Here is a 21034-nt window from a genome sequence, read left to right as displayed (position 1 = left end):
TTGTTATTACTGATCATCTGAAACCTTCTCTCAACTCCTCAAAGTCCTTCTCCGTCGAGCTTTGTTCTGTTGCTGGCGAGGAACTGCGTTCCTTTTTAGGAGAAGAGGTGCTATGATTTTATAATTTTCAGCTTTTCTGCTCTGGTTTCTCCCCATCTTTGTGGGTTTATCCACCTTTGGTCTTTGATGATGGTTTAGTACAGATGGGGTTTTGGTGTGGGTGTCCTTTCTGTTTGTTAGTTTTCCTTCTAACAGTCAGGTCCCTCAGCTGCAGGTGTCTTGGAATTTTCTGGAGGTCCACTCCAGACCCTGTTTGCCTGGGTATCAGCAGCGGAGGCTGCAGACAGCAAATATTGCAGAACGGCAAAGGTTGCTGCCTGATCCTTCATCTGGAAGCTTTGTGTCAGAGGGGCACCTGGTTGTATGAGGTGTCAGTAGGCCCCTACTGGGAGGTGTCTCCCAGTTAGGCCACTCGGGGGTCAGGGACCCACTTGAGGAGGCAGTCTGTCTGTTCTCAGATCTCAGACTCCATGCTGGGAGAACCACTGCTCTCTTCAGAGCTGTCAGACAGGGACGTTTAAGTCTGCAGAAGTTTCTGCTGCCTTTTGTTATTTTGAGGCCTATGTGTGTCTCTGCACTTGCGACGGTCTCCTGCATACAGTACGCTGATGGGTCTTGACTCTTTATCCAATTTGCTAAGCCCTGCTCCAGAGGTGGGGTCTACAGAGTCAGGCAGGCAGGCCTCCTTGAGCTGCGGTGGGCTCCACCCAGTTCAAGCCTCCCAGCTGCTTTGTTTACGTACTCAAGCCTCAGCAATGGCAGACTTCCCTTTCCCAGCCTCTCTGCCGCCTTGTAGTTTGATCTCAGACTGCTGTGCTAGCAGTGAGCGAGGCTCCGTGGGTGTGGGACCCTCCAAACCAGGTGCAGAATATAATCTGCTGGTGTGCCATTTGCTAAGACGGTTGGAAAAGTGTAGTATTAAGGTGGGAGTGTCCCAATTTTCCAGGTACCATCTGTCACTGCTTCTCTTGGTCGGGAAAGGGAATTCTCTGACCCCCTGTGCTTCCCAGGTGAGGCAGTGCCCCTCCCTGCTTCAGCTCACACTCCATGGACTGCACCCACTGTCCGACAGCCCCAGTGAGATGAACCCGATACCTCAGCCGGAAATGCAGAAATCACCCTTCTTCTGTGTTGCTCACTCTGAGAGCTGTAGACTGGAGCTGTTCCTATTTGGCCGTCTTCTGTGTTCTCTTTTTTAACAATTGAAGATATATTACATGCACTCCTTTAGCTTTCTTCATCTTCCCTTCTTTGATTTTCTCTAACATGTCCCTCACTTCCTTGCCAAGGGAAATAGCCCTTTCCATGCTCTCATTCTATCCTTTCCTGCCTCCTCTAAGAACTAATTATATTAATTTTCTCCCTCTTTCAATCTCTTCAATTTTGCCTTCTCGGATTAGTGGCACATTTTCTTCTACCATTATTTTCAGAAAGCTTTTGTAAACAAATCAAAAAGCCTTCCCTTGACTCTGTTTTTCTTCAAGCCTACCATCCCAACTCAGCAATATTTATTGAGTGACTACTACTTATCAGGCATTGTTCTTGGAGCTAAGGAAATAGTGGTGAACCAAAAAGCAGTTACTTAGTAGGGCATGGTGGCATGCATGTAGTACCGTATACTCGGGAGGCTGAGGCAGGAGGATCGCTTGAGCCCAGGAGTTTGAGGCCAGCCTGGGCAACATAGCAAGACCCTGTCTCTTATTTATTTATTTATTTTATTATACTTTAAGTTCTGTTTTACATGTGCAGAACATGCAGTTTTATTACATAGGTATACATGTGCCCTGGTGGTTTGCTGCACCCATCAACCTGTCACGTACATTAGGTATTTCTTCTAATGTTATCCCTCCCCTAACCCCCAACTCCCAACAGGTCCCAGTGTGTGATGTTCCCCTCCATGTGTCCATGTGTTCTCATTGTTCAACTCCCACTGATGAGTGAGAACATGCAGTGTTTGGTTTTCTGATCTTGTGATAGTTTGCTGAGAATGATGGTTTCCAGCTTCATCCATGTGCCTGCAAAAGACATGAACTTATCCTTTTTTATGGCTGCATAGTATTCCGTGGTATATATGTGCCACATTTTCTTAATCCAGTCTGTCATTGATGGACCTTTGAGTTGGTTCCAAGTCTTTGCTATTATGAATAGTGCTGGGTAAACATACGTGTGCATGTGTCTTTCTTGTAGAATGATTTATACTCCTTTGAGTATATGCCCAGTAATGGGATGGCTGGGTCAAATGGTATTTCTAGTTCTAGATCCTTGAAGAATCGCCACGCTGTCTTCCACAATGGTTGAACTAATTTACACTCCCACCAGCAGTGTAAAAGCATTCCTATTTTTCCACAACCTCTCCAGCATCTGTTTTTTGCTGACTTTTTAATGATCGCCATTCTGATTGGCATGAGATGGTATCTCATTGTGGTTTTGATTTGCATTTCTCTAATGACCAGTGATGATGAGCGTTTTTTAATATGCTTGTTGGCTGCATAAATGTCTTTTTTGAGATCCTCACTTCTAATTATTACCTGATGCAATGTTCTCTTCTTGGGTTTTTTTTCCCCCTGTCCTTTTTTGACTTCTTCTGCCTTTGACATTCTTGAACCTTGGACAAATTCATATGGAAGCAGGAAATTTTCCCTGATGCCTTCATGGGTGGTAACTATAGTGCACAGGTGCTAGGACTCGCTGGCTGTTTCTGTGCCAGCAGGGACAGACTCCATTCGCTTTGTCCTGCTACTTTCCACCCCTCACAGGAGGTGGGAAACGCAGGTGAGTGGGTGCAGAAGCTGGGGTGAGTGCTTTTGGGCACTGACAGGAGCAAAACTGTGCAGCCCAGCAGCAACGTCTTGAGGGGTACCTGTGACCCCTGAAGCCCAAAAAGAGTGTAACAGTCAGTGCTTTTTTTAGCTTTGCCGTCTGCTGATGGTTGAAGTGTTAGCAGCTCAGTGGAGGGTCAGTGTGCCAGACTTTGGCACCTGCACCTGAGTGAGTTCTTGTCCGATATCCAGGGGGAATGAGGTCTCATGAACATATTGGAGATGGTAGTGTTTCTCAAGGAAGGGGAGCTGAAAAGGGAACAGAGCGGGAAGATAATCTTCCCTTGGAGTCTGGCCGTCCCTGGCCAAATTCCTCTCCAGAGCAACACTGTCAAGCCATCCCTCTGAAGTCAAGCGGCTTCTCTCCAACGTCCAACTGTAGTCTCCATCATCTTGCTGCTTCTCCTCTCTGCTGGCTGAGGTTTTTATGGGAACTGGATGGGGGGCGGGGCAGGCCAAGGGTGATTCTGAAAGAGGCAACATTCGAGCAGAAAAATAGGAATGTGTGTTCGCACTTTGGGCCATGGTTTCACGCTTGAGGGTGGGGCTCTTACGGGGGGTCCCACCCTTTCCCAGAATTTCTGTGCCTCCTGTCCCTATCCGTATCACAGCAGGGTTTCCTCATCTGTAAAATTTGTATGCTGCCATGCCCTTTCCCAAATTGTGATTGAACATGTTAAAGTATCCTCATGATAGCTAAGGGAAATGTGTTTAGTAAATATTTCTTCTCGTCCCTGTTTTGCCTGGTTTCAGTGCACTGTCATGCACTGCCATATCATTTTTATGAGGTTGGCAGTATTATTATCCCTGTTTTACAAATGAGGATACTATGGTCAGTCATCTAGAAGGTGGTGAAGCCTAGGATTCTAACCCAGTGCTCTCTGACCGTAGAGTCCAAACCCGAAGCCTCTGCTAAATTGCCAGCATACTAAGAGTTGTTAGAAACTGTAAGGATCCTTAATTAGAATTTTATGAAATCTCTGAACCAACAGAGCTTTTAAAATAAGGTTTTCTTCCTATTTGTGTGTGTGTGTGTGTATGAAACAAGCACAGATAAATGGGCCCTGTGTGGCCTTTCTTATGAAATTAATTGATAACCAACTGAGGAAATATAGCAAAAGACAGATTTTTGTGTTTTGAGAAATCCAGGTTACATATAAAGCACTAAACCAAGAAATGGAAACCATAAGCAGTAAACCATAATGGTAGTGCTGAGGAACAGTTGTGTGCTTGCACCTGGCAGCACTGTTAGAAAGGGAATTGGAGCTTCATTGACCTTGCAGATGAAGCCAGAAAGTGGTCATGTCACTCCCTTAAACACACCTTTTAGCATTGTCAGTGAAGTTCTTCCAGGTTTTCACCTAAGGTAATAGGGGTATTGTTCCCTGCTAAAGAAAACTAGTGATTTTGTCAGCAAAATGGACTCAGTGTCTTCTGCTTGCCTGTGGAAAGGGTGGGGCCTTTTAGCACAGTGTGCAGACTGCCATGGATGCCCTGCAACCAGAAAGGCCAGTGGAGTACACTGTAGTCGGGGGCATTAAATGGGATAATGTTCATAAAGCACCTAGGGCAAATAATGAGTTCCATGAAGAACCAGTTTTATCAACGCCCTTAATCATTTTTCTTTCCTTCTCATCTTTTATCTTCAGCAGCACTGTGACTGTAGGTAGGATACTGATTTTCCTTGAACTTTTCCTGTACAGCAGTCATCTGTTTAAAGCTCTGGCAACTGCTATGTAAGATACTGTCCTATCCATTTACTCTTCCTTGAATCTGGTTGCCAGAATTAAGGATGCTGCCAAGAATACAGAATCTTGAAGTAGGGAATTCTTGAACTCAGGTAAAGTCTAAATCTTTGACATAATCATTCAACAATAAACTTGAAAAGTATCTGTTGCAATTATAAAGGAAAGCACAGTCATCATATGTACGTAGCATGTAATGACCTCTTGCAGCAGCTGTTGAAGTCACAATCATAGATATGTCTTGGAACTAGTGATAGCACATTTAAATTCAAAAGGAGTGACATAGCATTGTAGCCAACAAGTCAGGTCTGTAATTTTTATTTTATTAAATACTTAAATGCTATAGAAGAGTGCTGTATGCTATCTTGAATTGTTTTCTCTCTTTCCAAGGTGAGTAGATTTATTTTTAGGTGAAGACTATAGTTAAGACACTTCTCTGGAGTCAGAGTAGGAAAGAGCTACTCTATTTCTACTTCTTCATCTTCTTTACGTTGTAAAATAAAATATCCTCTTTTTGAGAAACAAATAAAATGTCCTCTGTTTGAGAAACAAACTCACCCATCCAAACCCACAGAATGGACTCAGAGACCCACAATAGTGAAAGTGAGACTTTTAATGATGGTCTTGCAAGATTGTGTGTCTGATGTGCAGGCACACCCAGCACGGTTTTAACAAGCAGTTTATCCCCTGGTGCACAGGACCCTCCCCCGATTCCTTATAGGCTAATTACTGTAGGGTCACAGTCTTCCCGGACGTCACCTATTGATTGTTAGTCAGGGCTTTAGGTGTGTTTTTAGGGTTGTCTTGCTGCATTTAGTTGTAGCCCACAATGCACTGCAATCCTAGTTAGCTCAGGGGCTCTTCAAGTATTTGATTTATGACCTAAGTTGCTGGGCAGGCTGGTAAGAACAGACAAAGTGAGCTATCTTGCAGACTAATAAAATTTTATTTTAGACTAAACTTATTTGGTTCGGGTGAGGGAAACTAAGTGGTGGAGGAAGTGGGAGGCCGACAAGCAGACATCAGCTATCCAAGCAGGGGCCTGGTGTATCCTGTTTCTTCTGTGGTTTGCTGACCTAAGCCGATTCAGGGCACTTTGTTTTGGAAATGGACCATGGTATACATTGTTTCCTTCAATTCTCTCCTTTTTATCTTTCTCCTCCTATTTGTTTCATTTCTGCATTTATTTTTGTGTCCTTTAGTTCTTAAATGTATTAGGTACTCTTTTACAGACTCCTATTGAGTTAATATAAATGTTAGAATTAAAAGAATTCGTTAGATTTCTCCAAATTCAGTGGCCATGTGGATTCTTGGAGATCTTATGGAATGCCAAGGTGAATGGAATGGCCACGTGAACTAAGGTACAAGTCCCAGTCCAAATGGACGGTAACAGGCTATGGAGGTTCCCTTTATAATACCACCAGACATTAGCCTGGGTTATATGAAGAGCTGAGTAGTTGCCTTTGTTTGACTTACCAGTAACATTTAGGATGTGGGTACAAGTTGAGAGTTTTCCCACCAGCTTATTGAACTCTGCCCCCTGTCTAGAGAGGCAAGAGGAGTGGTTTATGTTCCCTATGGAGAAAGAAGGGATCGCTCTAGGATTTGAGCTTTGCAAGGTGGGAAAGAGCAATAATAAACTTTTCAAGTCTCATTGCGCCATACATCCCTATCCTGTTACAGAGCCAACATGCAATGCATTCCTTTGGGATTGGTATCCCATTTTAGGGGAAACGGAACTACCTGTGCTTGAGGCCGCCCAGCAGAGCATGCGTAACTGTTGAGCATGCTAGTACTGAAAATTTGACCCATTCAACCCAGGCAGTTACATCCCCGTATTTTTAATTTTTAAAGTTTGCCTTAAGTTAGTTGTCTTAATTATTTTTACTCTTTTAGGGTCATTGTCTGGTAGGTTAAAGGAAGTAGTGAGACCAGGAGTTCTGGTAATTCTAGGTGGGCTTGGGGTGGAGTTGGTGATTTGTCTGAGAGCTAACTGTCCCACGGAATCCCTTCCTGAGATATTTATTCCTAATTTATACCTCCAGGGTTCCTGGTCTAGAGTAGCTGGGTTGTTTATGGTAATTAATATAGGATTGCATTTTAAATGTTTACAGCTAGGTAGCATGGAGCCCTTATCTTTTATTCTTTAAGGGTTTGTTTTCGGAAGAATGACTCAGCTGGCCTTGATATTGTGTGGTCCACCAGACCTGATTCCAGCTAGCACAGGGCTTTTTTGAGAGGGTCCAATAACGGTCTGTTTTAGGACATAGATATTTGTCTGCTTGTGACAATTGCCTTTGGTTCCATAAATTCCCGCAAGGTAAGACTTGGCAGGCATTAAATTTTATAGTTTGGGGGCTGGGGGTGGAGGTTTTAGTTATGTTGACTATTAGTTTGATTAGATATTTCCTACTTTCCACCCCTAGTATTGGGCTCTATCAGGTACTTAGGTTTCCTTTCACCCCTTGTGTTAGGATTAATCCTAACTGTATCCACCCCCAATGATGGAGCCTGCTCATAGCTTCCTTTTAGGTTTTCCTTAGAGTAGCTTTAAGGCTTTCTTAGGTGATTTATACACTCCCCATTCACCCTTTTTCCTTTCTTTTGGGGGTTCTTTTACCAGTCTCTTGACCCGAGTGTAATGTGCTCACCCCTGTTGAGCTGTTCCTATGGCTGTTTTAGTGATCAGGAGTACCTGATATGGGCTTTCCCAGCTTGGATGGAACATGTCTTCTTTCCAGGTTTTAATTAGCACCGAGTCACCAGACTGGAAGTGGCTAACTGTGAACTCAAGAGGCAGGGTTCAAGTTAGAAGTTTTTTTAACCTAAGGGATGACAGGGTGGAGGATATGCACAGTATATAATTCTTAAAAAATTGGTCATTGGTTTTCATAGTAGAAAGGTTAGTAGTCCTGTCTAAATATGGCCTTAACCCAGGAGGTCTTTTTCCAGTAGTCTGGTTTTGTTGTTGTTGTTGTTGTTGTTGTTGTTGTTGTTGTTTTTAGACAAAATCTCGCTCCGTCGCTCAGGCTGGAGTGCAGTGTGTGATCTCGACTCACTGCAACCTCCAGCTCCTGGGTTCAAGCTATTCTTCTACCTCAGCCTCCCAAGTAACTGGGATTACAGGCATGTGCCACCACACCCAGCTGATTTTTATAGTTTTAGTAGAGACAAGGTTTCACCATGTTGGCCAGGCTGGTCTTGAACTCTTGGCCTCAGGTGATCCACCTGTCTTAGCCTCAGAAAGTGCTGGAATTACAGGCTGGAGTTAGATTAGGCACTTCCCCAGGGCCCATTGACCCCAGAAGGAACTTGGGGAGGCAAGGGACTTACCAGCTGGCTTCTCAGGGTACCTTTGATCAGGCCCTGCTGGGTCTGGCACTGGGCCGAGAGCTGCTGGTTTGAAGAGCTAACAGCCTATGGTACCTTTCCTGAGGGGCACTTTCGTTAGGAAAAGCATCCCTGCTCCACCCTCACTTCCTCTTTCTTTGCTTTGAAGACACCATTCCTCTCCCTGGCAGGCCGAAAGCTGCACTGTTTGTATTCCACGCCACCCCTGCTGGTGACCCAACAACTGCAAAGGGTCTCTGGTTTGTCCCGCTCTGGGAGGGGACTTAGTGGCTTTTCCTCCTCCTCAGCTGCAAGGATCCTCCCCCAGGCCCAGCCAAGCTCTGGGAAACAGAACTTTTATATATCCCACCTAAAGCGTCTTGGCAGACTTCTCCCCAGCAAGAGCTCTCTCTACTTCAGGGATTGCAAACTGGCATCCTCTTTTGCCTGTATTGGGTTTTTAAGTTTTTTGAACTGATAACCAGCATTTAAAAATCCCATTTTACATAAAAAGTTAGAATTCTGGCCTCTGACAAAGCAATTTGGCATCACAGCTGAGTGGCTGTGGCCCCTTTAACAGGGTGTGCCCTCTTCAGTTAGCCACAGTCCCCACACAGCCCTGCAGCCCTCCTTCTTATCATTTACTGGCCCTATAGTCATTTGAGTTTACTACCCTCTGATCTAATTTATGTAGCCCCCCCAGACCTTCTGCAGCCTTACTGACAGCTGCCCCTGGTGGACTTACAGCCTCTCAGTAAAACAGCAACAAAACCTTACTGGTCATTTCATCCATTTACCCTTCCATAACCTGAAGGCTTTCTACCACCTTCTGACAAACAGCCATCTAGTCTTTGCCATATGCAACCCACTACTCCTGATCCTGAACTTTCCTCCACATCCCTTTCTCACTTGCATCGCTCAGTTCCCGGGCTCTGTCCCTCCTCAGTGGCCACATTGCACCCTTTCCCTGCACCTCCTTGTTGCTTGAACCTCTAGAACCTTCCCCCAGCCCTGCCAACCTCTCCACGTTCTCTCACCTCCTCTTGTACTTTCTTCTTTTTACATTATTTCTCTCCCCAGTCTCACCTGTGTCTCTCTTTGATCTTTGTCTTTTCCAGTCTCTCTCTCGCTCATTTTCTTCTTTTATCTGTCTCTGTCATCCCCTATTTCCTTTTTCCCTCACACTCAGTTTCTTCTTCTTTCCCTCTCTGGGCATGAGCTGAGCCTTGCTGTGCCCTGGCTCCCCCATGTCTAACAGACTCTTTTTCTCTGGGCACCCAGTGTACCTGCACAGTGTCTTACACTGCCTTACACTGCCTTCCCTGTCTCGGCTGCTTAGTCCAGTGGCTCCCCCACACACAGCTGTGTACCGGGCTTTCCCTTGCTTTCAGGGTCAGCAGCTTACCTCTTTTTCTGGCCCTCTACGTTTCCTCCCCTTTATCTTTCCGATTTCCTTTCTTTATATCTTCTCCCTTTCTTCTTACAAAAACCTTCTGAGCTTCCCTTAGTAATTCCTTAATTGGTTTTTCATTCCATCCATTAACCTTTTGCAGTTTCTTAGTAATATCAGGCCAACTTTTAGTCAGAAAATTAACCTTTAAAATTAAAGGCCTTGCCCTACTGGGTCCTCTGGATTTAATCCTGAATATTTTCTCATTTGATCCCTGAGCCTCTGCAGCAACACAGAGGGAGTCTCCTCTTTTTTGCTGTTGAATCTCAAATGCTTTTGAGACGTTTTATGACGGAGGAGTGGATTTTTTAATCCCTGTAATTATTAGTTCCCTTAGGTCCTGCATGTGGGCCCGATCTCTTTATTGTTATCCCATCCAGGATTTGCATTTGGGAATTTCTGCTCATTTAGCAGGACTTCTTACCCGGGAGGATGCTGTCTTTCCCAAATGGTTATGGCTGCCCTTATAATTAATCCCCTCTCTTCCCCAGTAAACAGGATATTCCTGATTGATGTCATCTCAGCCCAAGTATAAAAATTGGGTCCTAAAAATTGATCTAGCTGCTTTGCTAAACCGAGGGGATCTTCCAAGAATGGCCTCATTTCCTTTTTAAAATTCCTAACCTCAGTACTTGTTAGAGGCGCATTCACAAACCCAACTCCTCCCTGTCCCATAGGGACTTTTCTAAGAGAGTATATATTAGACGTCTACTGTTCAGAAGAAATAGGGAAATTCTCAATGTCCTTCTTACATTGTTCTAATTCTTTCCTCAAGTTCGGATAAGGATTTAAGGAGCATTGGGTTTAGCTCCTTTATGACCCCCAGATTTCTCTTTCTCCAATTTTCCTGTTGCCCCCTGATCTCTCTGTCCTCTACCTTGTGAGATGTTTGGGGGAGGGGCAAGCATGTTGGGGGGTCCTAGGGCTTTTCATTGGGTGAGGGCTCTTTACTGTGCTCTTCCTCTTTAAGGGGGAACAGGGGGTTCATTCACTAATCCAACAAAGAACATAACCCACATCCTCTTGTGTGGATGGGTTTTATCATTCACGTAGAGAATTAAAGCTTGGCACACCCAATCCTCATCTGAGCCAAACTTAGGCCAAAAGACCGAAGGCTGACATGGGCTTTTTGGGCCAGATAAAACAGCAATACTCTATCATTTTTTGCTTTTCCTTGTTCCTGGTTTGAGGATTATCCATTCAAACCTGCAACATTCTCCCCAACGGACTATCTGGGAGAATGTCAGAGGGGGTCTTTTTAGTTCCCTCTTTCCTTTGTTCTCTAGGCCTAAAATTCCTGTTTCACATTTTCAGTTAGTCTCTGTGTCTGAGATTTTCCCTGTGTACTCAGCCCCACTTACTGGAGGTTTCTTGCACACCCCGGGTTCTCCAAAAATGCCCCACCACCAAGGCAGGGCTCATAGTCCAACTTTCCTACCTTGAATCATGCACAAGGTTGGCTGGTTGCCATGGTGCCTGCTCTTCTCCCTGTGTCACCTCCGCTGCCTCCTGAATAAGTCTCGAGTTTGTCTATGGCTTCTGTGGGGAGCCAAGACATCCAGAGCAGGCCACATAAATCAAGTGGGGTGCATCTCCCTTCTCGGCTGGAGTCTTAACTCCATACAGGCACAGAGATAGCCGTATGGGCCACCAGGTTGTGAGAAACAATTCAACCGTCCAAACCCACAGAATGGACTCAGAGACCCAGACAATAGCGAAAGCGAGACTTCTAATGACGGTCTTGCAAGATCGGGTGTCTGGCGTGCAGGCACACCGCGCACAGTTTTAACAAGCAACTTACCCCCTAGTGTACAGGTCCCTCCCCTGGTTCCTTATAGGCTGAATGCTACAGGGTCACAGTCGTCCCGGACGTCACCTGTTGAGTGTTAGGCAGCGGCTTTAGGTGTTTTTTTGGGGTTGTCTTGCTGCATTTTGTTGCAGCCCACAATGCACTGCAATCCTAGTTAGCTCAGGGGCTCGTCAAGTATTTGACTTATGACCTAAGTAGCTGGGCAGGATAGTAAGAACAAACAAAGTGAGCTATTTTGCAGACTAGTAAGCTTTTATCTAGACTAAACTTTGGTTCGGGTGAGGGCAGCTAAGTGGGGGGAAAGGGGATGAAGGGGGAGGCTGACAAGCAGCCTTTGGCTGTCCAAGCAGGGGCCTAGTATATCCTGTTTCTTCTGTAGTTGGCTGACCTATGCCAATTCAAGGCATTTTGTCTTGGAAGTGGACCACTGTATGCGTTATTTCCTTCACTCCATGAATATGATTGGTTTGTAAGGTGTGTATTGATTTTATTTAAGTATAATTGCTGTTTGCTTAACTAGTTGGCATAATTTATGCTAGGCAGACTACAAATATGGATTTATTTTACTACTTTAGTCACAGGTACAGAATTTTTTTCACTTGTGGAATGATGTTTTGTTTTTGTAGCAGATTAGAAAACTTCTGTTTGGTGCTTTGGCAGGATTAAGCTAGGGTATAATCTTTTATGAGATTTTGGCATATTTTAATATTGTTTACATAGATACTCTGCTCATTTATTATAGACAGTAAAGGAACTATTGGACTAACAGTAGTACATTTTTTTCCCCCAAAAGGTAATTAATAAAATGTCTCCAACATCTTTGAAGATCACACTAAGGCAACTCATGGAGGGGTCTTCAAAGACCTTGCAAGAAGTACTAACTATGGAGTATCGGCTAAGTCAAGCTTGTATGGTAAGAATTTAAAAAAAAAAAGTAATTGTCATTTTTTAGTTCTGAAAGTAACATACATTTATTGTAGAACTTGTAAAATACACAATTGCAAACAAGAAAATTAAAACACCTGTAAATTTACTCTACAAAAACACAACGGGCCAGTTAGTTTTAGATGTGTGGAAGTATTGCTATCCAGATTGTTACTAAGCCTTTATAAAATAGCAATTACATTTGTATGTCAGTATAAGAAGCTCTCTAACTTCATCTTAGAGGAATTCAAAATAGAAATTAATGTCTTTCAGCGATGGTCTCTGTGACCTTGGGCAAGGCGTGTAAACTCTGTAAATGTGAATTCCCTCATGGGTAAAATGAAGAGGCTTATTTGTAAGCAGATATATATAAAGTAAATGCACAAATGGAAGTTATTAGTCTGTTACATGTTTAAAATAATTAGCATTATTAAAGTACCATTGTAAACATAAAGTGGACAATAATCACATGGAATATTGATTTCATGAAACATTTCATATTTATATTTGTTTCTTCTTCCAGATGACAAACTCTTTAAAGGCAGAGTCATCCTTTATTTTCAGAGGGCCCCTAAGAAGCATCTTATTATTTAGACTAACATATGGACTAAAGGGAATATTTGGCTTAATAGCTGGAAAGCAGACATTCCTAATGACTTTAATTGTTATTAAGATGTTCAGTGTAGTTCATCTAGTTAGAAATAACTCTATTAGCCATGTCTTAAAGTCACTCCTTGTGGGATGTAAATGGCAGCTGATGTCTATTGTTTATTACCTGCAGGTACTATGCTAGGCACTTTATATGCATTTACTCCATTAAATCTTACAGTATCTCTAGAAGGATAGGTACTGTTATTGATTCCATTTTACAGATGAAGAAATTGTGATATAGCGGTCATAGTGGTGTGACCGGCCTAAGGTTTTGCTGCTATTAAGTGATAGACATATGGCATATGAAACCAGATAGTCTTACTCCAGTGCCTGCAGTCTTGACCACTGTCCTGTATACCTCACAAATTCCATGTTTTTCATTACACTTTCACTGCACTTTCTAGATTGATTGATTCTTGCCTTCATTCTCTCAGCAAACATGTTAGCTATGTGCCAGGCACTATGCTTAGTGTTAGCCTTATGTTGTTGAATCAGAAGACAAGTCCTTTATTTTCATGGAGTTTAGTCTACTGAGACTATAAAGAACAAGTAAACTAAGTAAAATAATTATAAATTGTGATAAGTACTTTAAAGGAAAACATACAGGGTTGGTGGTAGATTGATGCAGGGACAGGAGGGAGTTGGGGGGCAATGGGAAACTTCCTTTAGGTAAGTAGGTTAGGGAAGACATCTTTGTGATGTCACTTCATTTGTGACCTAAAGGATGAGAAAGGAGTATGTTGAGAAGCCTCTTAGGCTTAAGCAGGAGGTGATTTGATTTTTCATTTGATTCGGTTCAATTTGCTTTAAGAAGGAAATTATTGCTGCTATGTGGAGATAGGGTTGGAAGGGTTCAAGAACAGTTTAGAGACCAGATAATAGATGTCCTGCAGTGATCCAGGTGTGAAATAGTAGTGCTTAGACAAACGTGGTGGCATTGGAGAGAAGTAAATGGATTTGAGACACATGTAGGAGATAGAATTGATAGGACTTGCTGGATGTGAGGGAAGGAATGCATTTAGGAGTTAGAGATTAGAGGAATGCGTTGGAGATTTAAATCTGAAAGACACCAACAACAATTAAGAAAACCTTGGGGATTCATTATTTACTAAACAAGAGTGCTTAGTATGTGGTAGATACTGTTAGAGATACCCAGGTACATAGGTTCCAGGTACATAGGTGTGCTCCAGAGGTAGAGGTTGAAAAGGCAGAAAACAGTTTAAATCATTATCTTGGGGAGTAGGGAGTAGGATAACAGACAAAATCCCTGCCCTCATGGAACTTACTTTATAATGGGGAAATAGACTGTAAACAAGATTAATACATAAAATATATATTATATGATTGTTAACTATTAAGGAGAAAAAGGAAGCAGGATATGTGATATAGGGTAACAGGGATGAATTGTAGATGGGATGATCAGAGGAGGCCTCACTGAGATGTTCTTTGAGTGAATTCCTGGAAGAAGTGAGGAAGTAAGCCATGCAATTACCTAGAGGAAGAGCATCCCAGGCAGAGGGAACTGCAAGAACAAAGCTCTGAGGCAGAAGCATGACTGCCTATGCCAGGGACCACAAAAGGCTGTGTGGAAGGGGGTGGGGGGCAGAGGTTGTGGTGAGTGAGAGATGAGGCCAGAGTAGAGAAAGGCTGTGCAGAGCATGCAGAGCCTTGAAGGTCTCTATAAGGACTTTGGCTGAGTAAAATGGGAAGCCACTAGATGATTATGAGGAGAGGAATGCCATGATCTTACACTTTAAAGAACTGATCACTCAGGCTGCCATGTTGAGCACTGAATAGATAAAATCATATAGAAAGAAAATGAGAGTCCAGACCTGAGCCCTAAGGAACTCCAACATTTTGAGGTGTGGTAGAGAAAGAGCAGTAGGAAGGAAAAAAAGGATGGAGAGGTAGGAGGACCAGAGAGTGTGGCGTCACAAAAGGAAGAGAGGAATGTTTCGGGGAGGAGGGTATAATGGACAGTGTTGAACACTGTTGAAGTGTAGATGAGGTTTGAAGTGTCATTTGATCTTGGTGATGCCGACATCATGGGTGGTTTTGGCAAGCCATTTTAGAGGAGTGGGGGCAGAAGTTAAAGAGTAGTAAGTTGAAGAGGGAAAATGGAATGTGAAGAAGTGGAGAGAATATGTGTAGATGAATACTCTTGAAAGTGAAATAGGAAAGAAGCTGGGACTGTGGAGTCAAATGAAGTTCCTTTTTTATTTTGTAAGATGGAAGGTACTAGAACATGTTTAAAAATGATTGGGAATGATCCAATAGAGAAAAAAGATTATGTTGATGATACTAATGGTAGTTAATATTTACTGAACACTTAGTGTCAACCACTGTGCTTGGATGTGGATTAAAATAATCCTACGATGGATGTATAAATTACCTTTTCATGTAAAGAAACTGGGGTTGGAGAAATTACTAGTCCAAGGTCACATAGTTAATATGTAGCTATCAGGATGTGAACCTAGACATTTGAACTGCATGCATTTAGCCACTCAGTTATATTGCCTACATTGATGATTCTAGGAAAAGAAAAGTGAATGACCACATTAAGCAAAGTCCGTCCTTGAGAAGGCAAGAGGAGATGTGAATTGGAATGCAAGGGAGGACTGGTCTTTGAAAAAGGGATGGTCCTTTCCTCCACGGCATTGAAAGGGAAGGCAGGTGCAGATGGCCGCAGTTGCCTACAGGCGTTTTAGTGGTGGGAAGACAAGACTTCATATCTAAGGGCTTCTTGTATTTTTAAAGAAGTCAGAGGTTAAGTAATTGACTGAGACTATAGTAAGAGTGTGCTCTAGGGGTAGAGGTTGAGAAGGTAGAAAACACTTTAAATCATTATCTTGGGGAGTTGGGAAGAGATCTTTGATTGTTTGGCAGTTTTCTGTGCCTGTTTGAGATTTTTGATCATGAATTTTAAATGAAACCAGTCACAGTTGTATGATTTTCTGCAGCAAGACTTAGCTGCTGAAGTGCAGGCAGGGGCACGTGGTAGGGTTTAGTTGTTGCCAGGATTTTGCTAGGATTGTAAAAAAGAGAAAAAGGTTTGAGGGAGATGATGGCATTTTGACAGGTAAGTGACCATATTAAAGGACTGGTGAAACTGGGCTGGATGAAGAGCAGAGTGAAGCCAGCACAGATGGGGAAAAAGTCATAGGATCAGTGGACTTCAGTAAGATCAAGGATGTGTAGCAGTGGAGATACTTGAGCAAATAAGATTAGGAGGTGTTGATCAGAGAGTGGGCTGTCAGAGGTGGTTCAGTCTCTGAATGTCATGATTCAGGTTGTGGCCATGGAAGTGGAAGGCTGAAGTGAATAGAGGAGAGACAAGAAAACCCAGAATAAGGACACCCAGAAATTATCCCCATTTAATCTCAATTTTCTTTCAGAGAGGTCATGACTTTCATGAAGGCGTTAGAGCTGGTAAGTGGCAAATGGGAACTTACCATTTTGGAGAAATGGGATTTGTGAGCATATGCTGTTAATTAAAGAAGATACAGATTGTGCATCCCAAATCGTGAAATCCAAAATGTACCAAAATCTGAAACTTTTTGAGCACCAACATGACACTCAAAGGAAATGTTCATTGGACTGTAAGTATAATGCAAATATTCCAAAATCTGGAAAAAAAAAAAAAACCTGAAACACTTCTGATTCCAAGCATTTCAGATAAAGAATATTCAACCCATAGTTGTTTTAGTAGTGAAAGTTAAACTTTTATGAAGGTTGAAAAATTGTGTATGTTTTTAAAAAATGTGTTACCATCTGGGATATGAAAAGGAGGATCAGTCTTTGATAATTGTTTTAAAAATTCACATAACTTGGCCACTGTTCCCTAATTTATATATAAGGTAATCCTGCCCCTACAATCATGGACTACCTCTGATAAGTGCAGCATTGAGCTTGTAAACTCATCCTGCTGCCATCCTGCTGCTGTGTCCTTTGAGACATGCATTTATTCCCTTACAGAAAGCCCTCAAATCCCCTACCCTTTCTCCCTCTTTTGTGCTGGTCTGGCAAAACTGACCAGTGGTCTAACCCTACTTTCCACCTGCCCGTACCTCAGCAGTTAAACATTGCTGGGGAAAAAGACTGTATGACATCATTAGTAACATCTACAGATTGTCTTATTAATACTTTCCATTTTGCTTATTATCTCCAGTGTCAGCAGATTTAGAAAAAGCAAGTGAAGTGCTTGACTTTTTTCTAGCAAACTTGCAATAATTCCTTTTTATGTGTAACTCTTAGCCCTATAAAAAGCTGTTATTTATGTTGTATAAAATGAGTTGTTCCTTCTCCATGTATTTTGCATATCTAATGTTCCTGTTTTTATTATTTTACTATAGTAGTGCAGACTCTGGATAAATTTTTTTTTTGAGACAGGGTCTTGCACTGTCACTCAGGCTGGAGTACAGTGGTGCAGTTTCAGCTTACTACAAACTCCACCTCCCAGGTTCAAGTGATTCTCTCATTCCTCAGCCTCCTGAGTAGCTGGGACTACCAGCCCGTGCCACCATGCCTGGCTGATTTTTTTATTTTTAGTAGAAACGGGGTTTCACCATACTGGCCAGGCTGGTCTCGAACTCCTGATCTCATGTGATCCGCCTGCCTCGGCCTCCCAAAGTGCTGTGATTATAGGCATGAGCCACGGTGCCCAGCCTGGATATACTTTTTTATCTTAATAAAAGGTTGTGTTATGTTCTCTGAACTCTTAAGCTTTGATAGACAATCACTCTTCATGGAGTTATTTTCATTTCTGACATGATACAATATCAGAAATAAGGACTTGATTGAAATCTTTTTAGGATTCAGCACATGGAGTGTCTTGTAGACAGAGGAGATGGCAATGTGTCTTGTAGAAACTAAGTAACATAGGCATTTTCCTCACGAATTCTCTGCACATTCTTGCTGCATGTGGATTACAGCCTAGACCTCTGATTTTAGAGGACCTATAAGCATACAGGGTTATATCGTTCAAGTATTCATTATATGTTGTAATAGCCCTTCTTTAAAAGAAAGATATGTTTTTAGATAAACACTGTTATTTTGAGGAAAAAATGTTGAAACCAATCAGCATCAAAGTTCTGATTCATAAAAGAAGTGCTTATTATGCTACTTTTTTTGTTTTGTTTTTTGAGATGGCGTCTTGCTCTGTCACCTAGGCTGGAGTGCAGTGGCAAAATCTCAGCTCACTGCAAGCTCCGCCTCCTGGGTTCACACCATTCTCCTGCCTCAGCCGCCCAAGTAGCTGGGACTACAGGTGCCCACCACCAGGCCTGGCTAATTTTTTTTGTATTTTTAGTAGAGACGGGGTTTCACCATGTTAGCCAGGATGGTCTCGATCTCCTGACCTCGTAATCTGCCCGCCTCAGCCTCCCAAAGTGCTGGGATTACAGGCGTGAGCCACCGGGCCTGGCCTGTGCTGTTTTTTAATGAAGAGCAAGTATATTGCCGCCTCTTTCAGAAAGCAGTGTCTGTTCTTGAGAGTGAAAATTGTAGTGTTCTTACATAGGCAAATGTTTGCTGCAGTTTGCTAATAATAAAAACACATTAGCAAGTTAAAGTAAGTTAGCAAATTTAACAGTTGTTAAAAATTCTTATTGTTAACATCTAGAACAAATTACTTTCTGGCTATAGAAGGAAAAAAAAAAGACTATCTTACTGTAGCTGGATACCCACTCAAACTCCATGTAGTGGCTATCTCAGGAGACTTGCAAAACCTGAGCTGTCTACATGGCACAAACTTATGTTATATCTATTCTGGTAAAAAAATTGTTAGCTTGAAATAAAATAACAAATTTGATTAATAGTCTCTTTCCTCTGATCCTTCAGTGGGATCTCAAGGAGACAGGTAGTATTGACCAGAAGACTTAACAGTGAAAAGGATTCTTGTGGAAAGAATGTGCCAGGGTTGTTCTTCGTTTACACTGTCCATGGAATATAAAACTTTCAAATAGTAGGGGTCAGAACATCAGTGTTTAATATCCCACTGATCTGATACCAGAATCTCATAGTAGGTAGTTAAATCTTAAAAACAAAACCTCCAGTATCTGCATTTAATTGTGTGTAAAAGCTTCCTTCTACCTACCTTCTTCCTTGGTTCCCATACTGCTTCTTTAACTATTTTAGCCTTTAAATGCTAAATTAGGTTTTTCTAATTCACTATAGTTTGCACATTTAAGTATTTCCATTCTTCACAAGAATTATGTGCCTTTAAAGCATGGTTGAAATTTGCTACCACAACCATAACTTAAAAAATTTGAGATCATTGTAGATTCATGTGGTTGTAAGAAATTATATAGAGATCTTGCATACCTTCCTCCCAGTCTCCCAAATGATAACGTTTGTGTAACTACAGTATACTGGACATTCCTCCCCCCTTTTTTTAAGAAGTTACAGATTGCCTCATAATCCTGTGGGGATACTATGTGGCTATAATGAGTGATGACTACACTGAAATAGAAGAACTAGAAGGTTTCATGATAACCTGATTTTTTTAAATCCAGAGCTGTCTGAACTGGAGGATTCAGCAGAACAACAGTATCCACATTTAATTATGTATGAAGTCCTCTTTTCTCTACCTTAAGCAATTAATTTCGTCCCAAAATTCAGTGTGGAGGAGGTTAGAAGGCACACCTGGTCCCTCTGCCCTCCCCTGCCTTTACTTTAAACCACTGGTTTTAGCTGTTTTGTATGTGGAGGTTTCATTTGCAATTTTATTTCAAGAAGAAAAAAAGAATTCTGTTGTTTAAACCACTGGATTAATTCAGTAGGCTTTATTAAAGCTAAGACATGAGGCTTAGGAAGTTAGAAAATATCCACCCACTCATCAAAAGTATATTGCTGTCCATCCCTGGAGGTTTAATTTAAAAGATAAATAGAAAACATATAAGAACTTTGCAGGAAAAAAGTATTATAGAAAAATGTGCCTAGTATAAGAATTTCTGTCAATTCAGTAAGTAAAATCTGGTAATATTAGAAAAAAAAAATAGTACTAACATTTGTATCTTCTCTTGACAGTTTTAATTGATAAAGACCAGAGTCCAAAATGGAAACCAGCTGATCTAAAAGAAGTTACTGATGAAGATTTGAATAATCACTTTAAGTCTTTGGGAAGCAATGATTTGAAATTTTGAGGTAACAGGCTTTTAAGGTATATTTCATAGCATGGGTTGGCAATCTACAGCATGTGGCCCAAATCCAGCCTGCTGCCTGTTTTTATATACCCTGCAAGCTAAGAATGGTTTCTGCGTTTTTAAATGGTTGGGAAAAGAAATCAAAGACTCATATTTCATAACATGAAAAGTATATGAAATGTCAGAGTTCACAAATAAAGCTTTACTGGAACTAGCTATACTCATCTGTTTATACATTATCTGTGACTGCTTTGAAATGAGTAGTTGCAATAGAGAAGGTAAAGCCTACAAAGCCTAATTATTTACTGTCTGGTTTTTGTCAGAAAAAGTTTGTCAATCCCTGTTTTAGAAGATGGAAAAATGTGAAGGTCTTTAGAGATTCTCTAGAGTAGTATATCTAATTGAAATGGGATCTTTGTTTGGCTTTTGGTAGTGGCTTGTATGTTGATGAAATCAAGTATAAAATATAAAAAATAAAGACCCTGAAAATTGTTTTGGATACTGTGTTAATGCCTCATAGAATTTTCTCCATATATGAATGTTTTAAAGTAACTGAGTTACTGTAGCAGAAGAGCTCCTTTTATAAATATTAGAAACCAAAGAGAAAAGATTTTTATTAACGTCCCTCTTCAGTATTAACTCAGACTTGGTCTTCCCTAAAATAATCAGAATACCATCCCATGGTGAAACTGAAAGCATTATTTTCTTGTTATTTGTGATATTTGTTAATCTAGTATAATGAGAAATTAGGAAACTCCAATCTCTTAGATAGAGACACTCTGTTTTTTTATAATTTACGTAAGACTTTTGTGTGATAATTATCCTTACAAACAAGGTTCAAGTCAGGAGAAAAAAAATAATTGAAAGCAAGAAGACTTTTGTTCAAAAGATATATTCAATAATTAATATTGTTAATAAGTACTTTTTAAGGTATGAAAGAACTAAAAGGTATTCCAGACTCAGAACCTTAAAGTTCTAGGCAAGAATAATTTTTAAACTAAAGGTAAGTTTATAAATTAACAAAATAAAATTTATGATTTTGTTTTTTGTTTGTAATTTTTGTTTAAATAATTTTAAAGGTAAGTTTATAAATAAAATTTATA

General features: G+C 41.4%; 1 protein-coding gene across 2 annotated transcripts in view; it reads left to right on the top strand.

The window, feature by feature from the left end:
* Positions 1-20430, top strand: part of HIBCH (3-hydroxyisobutyryl-CoA hydrolase) — a 118163-nt gene extending 97733 nt beyond the window's left edge. The window contains exons 12-14 of one of the 2 annotated variants that reach the window (XR_013402082.1): positions 12008-12127; positions 16185-16388; positions 19816-20430. Coding sequence is in view for 1 of the 2 variants with exons in the window: in XM_015110551.3 (XP_014966037.3) it covers positions 12008-12127; positions 16185-16218; positions 19816-19931 (270 nt within the window). In the remaining variant the exon portion in view is untranslated. The remainder of the gene's footprint in view (positions 1-12007; positions 12128-16184; positions 16389-19815) is intronic. The other variant, XM_015110551.3, reaches the window with a different exon arrangement.
* Positions 20431-21034: the final 604 nt, after the last annotated feature.

This window comes from Macaca mulatta, chromosome 12 (assembly GCF_049350105.2).
Source record: "Macaca mulatta isolate MMU2019108-1 chromosome 12, T2T-MMU8v2.0, whole genome shotgun sequence".
Taxonomy (NCBI): domain Eukaryota; kingdom Metazoa; phylum Chordata; class Mammalia; order Primates; family Cercopithecidae; genus Macaca; species Macaca mulatta.
The sequence above is the reverse complement of the archived record's forward strand: the minus strand, read 5'-3'. Positions and strand labels throughout refer to the sequence as shown.